This window comes from Gymnodraco acuticeps, unplaced genomic scaffold, assembly GCF_902827175.1.
Source record: "Gymnodraco acuticeps unplaced genomic scaffold, fGymAcu1.1, whole genome shotgun sequence".
NCBI classification, from domain to species: Eukaryota; Metazoa; Chordata; class Actinopteri; order Perciformes; family Bathydraconidae; genus Gymnodraco; species Gymnodraco acuticeps.
In genome coordinates this window covers 1,274,662-1,284,675 of record NW_022992193.1, presented here as the reverse complement: position 1 = coordinate 1,284,675, position 10,014 = coordinate 1,274,662, and the positions used below count along the sequence as shown (strand labels likewise).

General features: G+C 38.4%; 1 protein-coding gene across 2 annotated transcripts in view; it reads left to right on the top strand.

The window, feature by feature from the left end:
• The first annotated feature begins 1,158 nt into the window (after positions 1-1,158).
• Positions 1,159-10,014, top strand: part of LOC117539307 (kinesin heavy chain-like) — a 29,004-nt gene continuing 20,148 nt past the window's right edge. For both annotated transcript variants that reach the window (XM_034205422.1, XM_034205421.1), the window contains exons 1-10: positions 1,159-1,438; positions 1,602-1,765; positions 5,121-5,208; positions 6,008-6,081; positions 7,852-7,956; positions 8,154-8,202; positions 8,320-8,375; positions 8,604-8,691; positions 9,365-9,489; positions 9,552-9,656. In XM_034205422.1, coding sequence (XP_034061313.1) covers positions 1,640-1,765; positions 5,121-5,208; positions 6,008-6,081; positions 7,852-7,956; positions 8,154-8,202; positions 8,320-8,375; positions 8,604-8,691; positions 9,365-9,489; positions 9,552-9,656 — 816 coding nt within the window. In that variant the 5' untranslated portion in view covers positions 1,159-1,438; positions 1,602-1,639. The remainder of the gene's footprint in view (positions 1,439-1,601; positions 1,766-5,120; positions 5,209-6,007; positions 6,082-7,851; positions 7,957-8,153; positions 8,203-8,319; positions 8,376-8,603; positions 8,692-9,364; positions 9,490-9,551; positions 9,657-10,014) is intronic.

The following is a 10,014-nucleotide window of genomic DNA, read 5'->3' as shown; positions in this document are numbered from 1 at the left end:
ATTATACAGGTTTTTTGTATTCTAAGTATAAAAAAACCCAAAACGAATTAATTTAGTTAAAATATGATTAATCAAATAGTTTGGAGTTTAAGAGCCATTTTTTAAGTCTTGTTGCACACTGCCCTCTTGTGGGCAAATAGGAACACCTCGGAATAATATTGACTAGAAATTCGACATAAAAACACCCTATAGTTGACATTATTTATTGAACAGTATACTAGATAGAATATCCACATTTTAATTTAGTTTTTGTCAAACAAGAAGTATCCCAAATTTGCATCTATGATAAAAATACAGATGTTCAAATGTTCCTTTTTTTTCAAAGCACCTGAACTTTCAGGTAGGACCTGACTTGAAAAGTGCCTTTAAAAAATAATTCAATTAATTCAGCATGTTGGTGAAAATCAGATGATGTGATGCTCGAGAACAGCTCTTGCTAAATGGATAGTGTGGTAAGACTGTTTTTAATATTAGGAATGAACTTTAAACCTAAAAATGCAACATGACGGGACACTTTTTATAGCATGTTAGCAATGTGTGCTAGCGTGCTAAACACAACGAAGCTGCATTTAGCTAACAGTTTACAATAGTTGACATCACTTTCCATGTCTGAATTGGCTCACATCTCACCTTAAATATTAAAGGAGGACCTCCTGTTTCTTGTTTTGTGCAAGTCACTAAAGAATAGTTGTTATAAAACTGTAGAAGCCAACGATATCTTAATTTCACCTATAAAAGTCATCTTATCTCAAGTAGGCCTACTCATTATGTAAATGTTTTCATTGCAGAGTTATATGTATTCCATTATTAATATATAATAAGGGTATTTAAGCATCACTTTAAGGTAGAAACTTGCAAAACTGAGGCTACTTCTGTCATGCTACTGTACTGCTGTGTTATCGATTATAATAGCATGCATGAAAATGCATTTTGTATCAATAATCTGAATCTGCTAAATAACCAGCGTCCAAAAACATATAGTAGCAATTAGCAAAAGTAAATTAAGAATTCTCTAGCTACTATCTTTCAACCCGCTGTATATTTATGTACAATAAATGATTGCAGGTTTTCATTGTGCGCGTTCACACGATCAACTGAGTGATGGTGGTGGTGCTGATGCAGGCAGGGCATGGGGGCGCGCCGCGGCACCGTGACAGGAGCGCGCTTTATCGCAAGTCAGGACGCTGCGGCTGTCTCTGCGCATCTCCGAGCTCTGACCGCACACCGGACTCTCCGGATAACACGCACATCAGTCCTCTATTCCGCGTCACTGTCACCGCTGCAGAGGGAGGCCTGCACGCCCAAGCGAGAGCTCTTTTCCGGCATACAGCGCTGCGGTTGATCCGGTGACTATGGTGCAGCAGAGGAGACATATTGGGCTCGGATGAAGGACGCGTTGCGCATTGGATAAACCGGAAACATCCTGAACTACCCTGTGGTGAGATGTCATCCTATTGTGGAAATAATGTTAATCTCTGTTTTGATGCATTCTGAAGTGCATTCAAGGCCTGCTGGTGGTCCCTCAACCTCACTTTCTGTGCAAAATCCACTAATCCTCTGTGTGTGTGTGTGTTTGTTTATTTGTTTGTTTGTGCCCGCAGTATTGGCCAGGGAGGCGGTGTTAACAGTGCCAGCAGCCATGATGGATGCAGCGGAGTGCGGGGTGAGGGTGATGTGCCGCTTCAGGCCCCTCAACGAGTCTGAGATCAACCGAGGGGACAAATACATCCCCAAATTCAAAGAGGAGGACACAGTGATCATTACGGCAAGTCTACAAATGCTGTGATGCTGATTTTGTGTGTGTGTGTGTTTGTGTGGAGCTAAACTACCAACACTGCAGTGATTTAGAGGAGAAAGTCACCTGGAGATCTGCAGGATGGGGGTGCCAAGTGCGCAATAAATCCTGCAGGAGATGTTATGGCAGTCTGAGCATTATATTTAATATTGCACCCAATGATATACATAGTCAGTATAAAATCCTCCCTCATAGGCCTATTCTGTATCAGCAAAAATATCATGTGTTTATGTGTTGGTCGCTACATTCATGCATTCTATCTTCCGTTAAAGATGCCTATATGTGTCTATTTAATTACATACAGGTTGATGTAATAATACAGAACACTACTTAAACGTGTACAACTTGGTTAAACATTCCCACTACAGCATGCTGGGCTTCTACCAACGATAATTCAATATTTGATCAGAACATTCATTAAATAACAATCTGTTTTAGCAAAAGTGCTTTAGGCATTCAATCAATTAATCAATCAATCAATGTTTATTTATATAGCCCAATATCACAAATGTTACATTTGTCTCAGTGGACTTTACAGTTTGTACAGAATATCAGTATGACAATACGACACCCTCTGTCCTTAGACCCTCACATCGTACAAGGAAAAACTTCCGAAGAAAACCCACAGTTTAAAGGGAAAAATGGGAGAAACCTCAGGGAGAGCAACAGAGGAGGGATCCCTCTCCCAGGACGGACAGACGTGCAATAGATGCCGTGTGTACATTGAAAAGATAATACATTTGCAACATAGGTAGTCCAAATGTTTGGAAATGCATGTGTGTATAATAGGAAGATGAATCCACGAGGATATCCATCCAGGACCTATGATCCAGGACCACAGCCACGACTCAAGATCCAGGGCTCGCAATCCAGGACAGAGGAGCGCAGGATCATCCATGACTCCGGATCCCGGCGTATATAGACACCAAAAAGAAAGACATTTGGGGAAGCTGGGTTAATCGGAACATGAGAGTACACAGGTACAGACAGAGAGAAGGAAGAAGTAAGATGTCCCCCGACAAACTAAGCCTATATCAGCAAAACTAGGGGCTGGATCTAATCAGCCCTAACTATAAGCTTTATCAAAAAGGAAGGTCTTAAGCACACTCTTAAAAACGGATAGGGTGTCTGCCGCCCGAACACAAACTGGAAGCTGATTCCACAAATGTGGAGCTTGATAAGAAAAGGCTCTGGCTCCCATTTTACTTTTAGAGACTCTAGGAACAACCAACAACCCTGCATTCTTGGAACGCAATGCCCTAGTAGGACAGTAGGGTATAATGAGTTCTTTAAGGTAAGATTGCGCCTGCCCATTAAGGGCTTTGTAGGCGAGAAGAAGAATTTTAAATTCTATCCTGTGTTCTATAGGGAGCCAGTGTAAGGCAGCCAGAACAGGAGTCATGTGGTCCCTTTTCCTAACTCTGGTTAGTACACGAGCCGCAGCATTTTGAATCAGCTGAAGCGACTTCACTGACTTCTTGGTACACCCTGATAATAAAGAGTTACAATAATCCAGCCTTGAAGTAACAAATGCATGGACTAGTTTCTCTGCATCGTTTTGAGGCAAGATATGCCTGATTTTTACAATGTTACGTAGATGGAAGTAGGCGGTCCTTGAAATTGATTTTATGTGGGCGTTTAGATTAGTTAAATAATATAAAACTGTCTAGAGGGAAAGCGATTACATGGTCAAACACAATGGAGATGTTATGTGTTTACATATGTTTAAAATCTAGTAGAGAAAAAGATACAATGTCTGGTAAACACTTTTTAATGTGTTTTATAAGGGATTTCTTAAAGAGCCAATCAGAACACATCTCTGCTGTGATGTATTTCCTGTCATACATCTACAAAAGGGGATGAAAATACAAACTTTCGCACCCACATTTTTTTTTATATATGATATTTTGCATTGAAATTGACCAAGACAGACGTACTGTTATGTAATATTATTTTAAGTAATAGTTTAGAGGAGGGGGTCAAAGGTTAGTTGTTGTTCTCTGAATCGGGGAATTCGTCTTTTTTTCTCTCGTTATTAAGCCTGTAAAAAAAGTAGTGTTGCATCATTATTCAATAAGCCCCCTTATACTGATTTAGTTCGATTTTCCATCAAAAACGGATGCAGGATACCTAGATGTTGTATATTTCCCACTTGTCTTTGAACACAACGTTATAGGTATGTCTAAAAAAACAAGAAAATAGACATCATGGCATCAAGATAAAACTCCTACATTGGGTTTAGCTCCTAAAATCTGCCAATATTATCTATTAAATGTACTTTAAAGCAAATATTCAGATGCCCGCCCTCCCCCCTCTGAGAATCATCAGCCTGCATGTCCTGCATTATTCATTCTAATGCATTATCCCCAGAAACCCTTCCTTCTGTGAGGACAAACTGCACCACGTCACCTCCATCAATCAAAGTGCAGAGACATGGTGGAGGCTGCACACTGGAGTCAGGAGTTCCTCTGCTCCAGACTGGGTGCTGCTGAGAGCTGCATTTCACTAAAACCAGGGCTTTTACCCCCTCTGACTATTGGACAAGGGCAGGAGGAATGATGGATAGTCAGACTGGAAGCATTGACAGCTCAGGACTAGCTGTTTTATAACACTATAGTGAGAGAAACAAGCATTTTGCAGTTGGATTTAATCGTTATTTTTAATGTAACTGTGTACCTACCTGTGTGTAGCACAAACATGCGGTATTGCAGTAGAATTACGATATAAATCAGAACCCAGTTGATGCAAATCAGAACATCAACTATTTGCATCTTCAGGGTGTCCGCGGGGTCTTAAAAAGTATTGAAAGTTGATAAATCAATTTAGCGAAAATGAAGGCTATTAAAAAGTATTAAAGGGCATTTTCCAAGGTATTACATTTTGTAGCTTGTTTTCAATAAGTATATAAATGGTCCAAAGAGGTTGTATTCCACAGTCTGCCTGAATGTAATCATTGCGTAGGTGTGTAGTGTGATTCTGTGTAGTTTATTGATGGCATCCCGTTGGGTTTGACGTCATCTGAACAGGACATCGCACGCTCACTGCTTGATAGCGCGAAGGTCCGTTTACGCCGGTTGTTAAACAACATCGTTATGGGGAAATGCAAGTCTGCGTCCAAATGGTTGGAAGATAAGGAGGAACGACACTCAATACTGTATATATTCAATGTAAGGTAAAGTGTGTCGCCAAGGTAACCGGTTAAAACTCCAAGTGGCGATGAGGTGTTAAAATGTATGGAAAGGGTCTTAAAAAGGTCTTACATTTGACCTCAGGATTCCTGCTCTTACTCTGATCTTTATAATTGCTATTTTTCCGTCTATTACAGGGTAAACCGTACGTGTTTGACCGCGTTCTGCCTCCCAACACGGCGCAGGAACAAGTGTACGGCCAGTGTGCCAAGCAGATAGTTAAAGGTAGGATTTAACATTTTCTTATAGAAACTGTCATCTTTTTGCACATAGATTTAATCTGTCCCTCAGATTGAAAGGATGTTTATCCAAAAGGCATTACAAAATATATATTTATCTTAACAGTAAAGAGACTTTTTTTTATGATTTATTGTAACCTTTTATTTATTTTTTTCTGAGTATTATATCTGCTTTCAAAGAGTTTTGGTTGGCTGTGAAAAAGCACTTTTGACAATATTTTAAATATTCTCTGTTTCACCAGGGATACATTACCCAAACTGTTTTTTTCACAGCTAGAAAAAATATAAAAGTTGTTTGGAAAATACTTAATTTGAATCATTATACCATTAATGTAAGAATTAGCTTGAATTAGAATATTGTCCTTAAAATAAATGATTTATTTTCCAACTTCTCTGCTTGTCATCTACACAGTAACTCATGCAAACCAAAAACATCATTACAAATATTTGAGATGAACCAAAACTGTCATTTTGGTTAGTTGTTACTCTTAATAAGCTGTACAAACTTTGTAAACTAGTTTTTATAATTATGATATTTCTCATACATAATTCAATTCATCTGCATATACAGCAAATGGGATATTGACTGTTATAGTAGAAGTACAAATAAATAAACAAGGAAATAATGAAAGCAATAGTAAACCTAATAGTGTCATTAAATACGTAGGGTAAGCAGTAATAGCAGTAATATCAGCATTGATAGTAGTAGCTTAAGCTTTATTTATATACATGATTGTCATATTTTTGCAGCTGTTTTTCATGCCTGTGTTTTCGTGTTTTTGCAGATGTGCTGGGCGGGTACAACGGGACCATCTTCGCCTACGGACAGACGTCCTCCGGGAAGACACACACCATGGAGGTGAGGCAATACAATACACAAGATACACACAACACAAATAGAAACCTGCCATTAGTCTTCAGATAACCGAGAAAAAAAACGTGTGACAGCAATTCCTTTTATTACAGTGAGGCAATGACCTTTATTTTCTGATGTTTTCCTCTCCAATCGGGGGATTAGAGCTCAGCAGGCATTGTATAATAGATTTATATCAAACATTAAATCCAGGCTCTTATCCTGATGTCAAATGGAGGAATCCAAAGCCTCAAAGCAGGAGCATTTAAATCAGGTTTGAAATTAGTATGTAAAGTAAACAGTCATAGGAGTGTTATGCAGCATTTGTTCAAGCCTTCCAGCAAGGCAAACTTCACTCAAGTATTTAAATAGTTTTTCATTTGAGTGGCATTTTTTATTTATTATTTATTTGTTTGTTTGCTTGATTATTTATTTATTTATGAATTAATGCAATTCAGCAATTCAGCAATTAATTTCTCAGACGCGGAGGGATACATGACTTGTGAAAAGTAACTACAATTCTACCCGTGATCTACGCTTATTATATCACGGCTAAGAACCAATTAGATTGCTTGATTTGACTTGTCAGTTTTATAATTAAGCAATAGCTCACGATAGGCCGTGGTATATGGTCATTATATCACAGTTAAGGGGCGTGGTTCAGTCGGGCCGAACCACACCCCTTAACTGTGATATAATGACCGTGCTTTTACAAAACGGTTACCATGTGTGGTAATATGAAAGAAAAATACACACTCTAATTTAAATAATTTGTATTAGTAAATAATGATGTTCAAAATAAAATATTCCCTCCGTTGCCTTCTGCACAAAACATAGTGCGAAGTGGTTGCTAGGCAACAACACTAACAGCTAGCGAACATATTAGACAGAGAGCGTTGATCCATTATTTGGCTATTTATTTACATTAATGTGTCTGTAGCCGTTTATTGTGCAGCCACTGAAACCTGTCCAGCATCAGTAGCATGCTTACGAGGTTACTTGTATAGGTTGAGGTTGTTCTAGGCTGTTGCTTGACGTGGTCAGAATATTGCTCCACTTTCTCCGGTCCCCGAGACTGGGCTTCCAGCAGCTCTGGAGAGAGCTTTCGCACCTGTGGCCACTAACGGTCATCATTTCTCTGCTTTGTTTCAAGACCCGCATCAGAAAGCTTTTGAATGGTGGTACTTTTCCAGTTGGTCTACCTGCTCTTCACGTACTGTAGCTCTGCATGTCGTCGTTTAGGTGCTTTCTGGAGATAGGCAATCCACTCCTCCATAGTGAGGCTACCCAGAGGTTGAAGTTAACCTTAAATGTTTCCATCTTAAGCTTTGTTAGTTAGTTAGTTTCGTAATGTAACAGTTGTAACGGTTGTAGCTTTTCTCAGACGCGGAGGGATACATGACTTTTGAAAAGTATCTACAATTCTACCCGTGATATACGCTCATTATATCACGGTTAAGAACCAATCAGATTGCTTGATTTGTCCGTTTTATAATCATTAATATATAATTATAAGTAGAAAAATACAGAGTGCAAATGACTTCCTCTCGCAGACTAATCCACAAGGAACGCAGTTTAAATCCTTTTTTAAAATCTCTGATCTCATCTGTAAGAAATGATGAGAAACTCTTCTTCACTGTCTTTAACTTTACTTTGAATTCCACCTTTTAACCCGGATGTTAAACGTTTTTAAAGCTGCAACATGACACAAAATGTCGAGAGTCAATCTGATGTGTTTTGGGAGCTTTTATATTAAACATACATTTGTGTTTTCAGGGCAAACTGCACGACCCCCAGCTGATGGGGATCATCCCTCGCATCGCCAACGACATTTTTGAGCACATCTACTCCATGGACGAGAACCTGGAGTTTCATATTAAGGTAAAGAAATCCAGAACTTGTTTGACTCTCAAACCAAAATCAAGATATGCAAAGCTGTAAGAATGATTCCATACTTGGCTTTTGGGCCGTGACAGTCACACACATCAGCCTAATGTACTGGATTAAAGTAAAGGCTACTAAAATAGAAGTTATTCAAATTAAGCAGACATTTACAGTTTGGAGTTTTTTTTCTGCAGGTTTCTTATTTTGAAATCTACATGGACAAGATCAGAGACCTGCTGGATGGTAAGTAAGACTTTCTATTTCATTTGTTTAAGATTTAAGATGAATTTGAATGATATTTTATAGTATTTCTTTCCAAGAATCCGCATGTGACTTTGGTGCTCCTTGTTCTGTTTGAAGTGTCCAAGACGAACCTCTCTGTGCATGAAGACAAAAACAAAGTGCCCTATGTCAAGGTTTGTGAACTGTACAGCTTCATCTTTGATTTCCTAAAAGCCAGTCATATTATAAATCATGCATTTCATTCATTTGAGACTGTGAAGTAGTAGTGGCTAATGTTAGCACTTAACTGTAGTCTGGCTGCTGTTGAGCTAAAGTTATACGGTCTGACTTTAGGTATACAATTAATTATAATAAAATAAACACATGGTTTTGATACTTTGTTAATGTTCTTTCTACGTCAGGGTTGTACTGAGCGCTTTGTGTCCAGTCCAGAGGAGGTGATGGACGTCATCGACGAGGGCAAATGCAACCGCCACGTGGCCGTGACTAGTAAGTGTCCTCATACGAGTTAATTAATATTACCTAAATACATGTTCGTACTGGAAAATAGGTAGTTTAGTAAATATGGCAATACAACAATGTACATCTAGTATTAAAGTATTTTTCCTGTAGCATGACAAGTTATTATTGGTTAATTGTACTTATGTAAATACTGTAAGCTTAATACAAGTTTATTAATAATAACATCTTGCTCACAGTTTTTTAATTAAATGTATGTATTTTTAATGTTCTTTCAAATAAGTAAGTCATAGAAAGTTAGTTTAGTAAATATACAACAATGTACATGTAGTATCGAAGTTAAAGTATTTTTTGGTGGATTTAACTTGTGTATATATACACAAAATAACCAAAACAAATGCAACTGATGAATGGAAGTCTGTCAAATCAGTAGGAATGGACTGTACTTATATGGCGCTTTATCAAGTCTTTACGAGCCCTCAAAGCACTTTTTATCATTCACACCTCATTCATTCAGAGCACAGTAGTTCAGGGAGTGGATGAGTAGAAATGTGCTGCATGGGTGTTATGCTGTAAAACTAATAAAAGGTTACAACACAGCAGAGAGGTGAGAAGAACTGCTCAGTGCTTAGGTACATAAGTGTAGAAATGTAAAATAGCTGGGAAACAACTTTACATTTCTGTTTTTTTTTAATCTTTCTAGACATGAATGAGCACAGCTCCCGCAGCCACAGCATCTTCCTCATCAACATCAAGCAGGAGAACATGGAGACGGAGAAGAAGCTGTCGGGGAAGCTGTACCTGGTGGACCTGGCTGGCAGCGAGAAGGTACATCTGAGAGGAATCAGGAGGGTAAAGATGGTCTGATGTCTAACTCTGTGTCCCTGCAGGTCAGTAAGACGGGAGCAGAGGGCTCCGTGCTGGACGAGGCCAAGAACATCAACAAGTCTCTGTCAGCGCTGGGAAACGTGATCTCAGCTCTCGCCGAGGCAACAGTAAGGCTTTTATAGAAACTCATCATATGAGGCAACAATCAACACAGGCTTTTTCTCTCAAAGTGGTTCCACATTGCCGAACTACAACATTCAAATGGTCTTAACTGTTAGGGGGGAAAATAACATAACGTAATATTGTAGAGTAATATAATAATATGAAAAGCCATTCTGCTACGGAATATTTCTTTACTTTTGATACATTAAGTATATCTAGCTCATTATACTTTGGTACTTTTACTTAAGTAACATGTTGTCTTTTTTTAATCCCTCATAGTAAGGTTCATTTTGTTTATTTTCTATTTATTAGTTTAATATTTTTTAATTACAGTTATTCTTTTTTTAGGCTTTTGGATTTAAG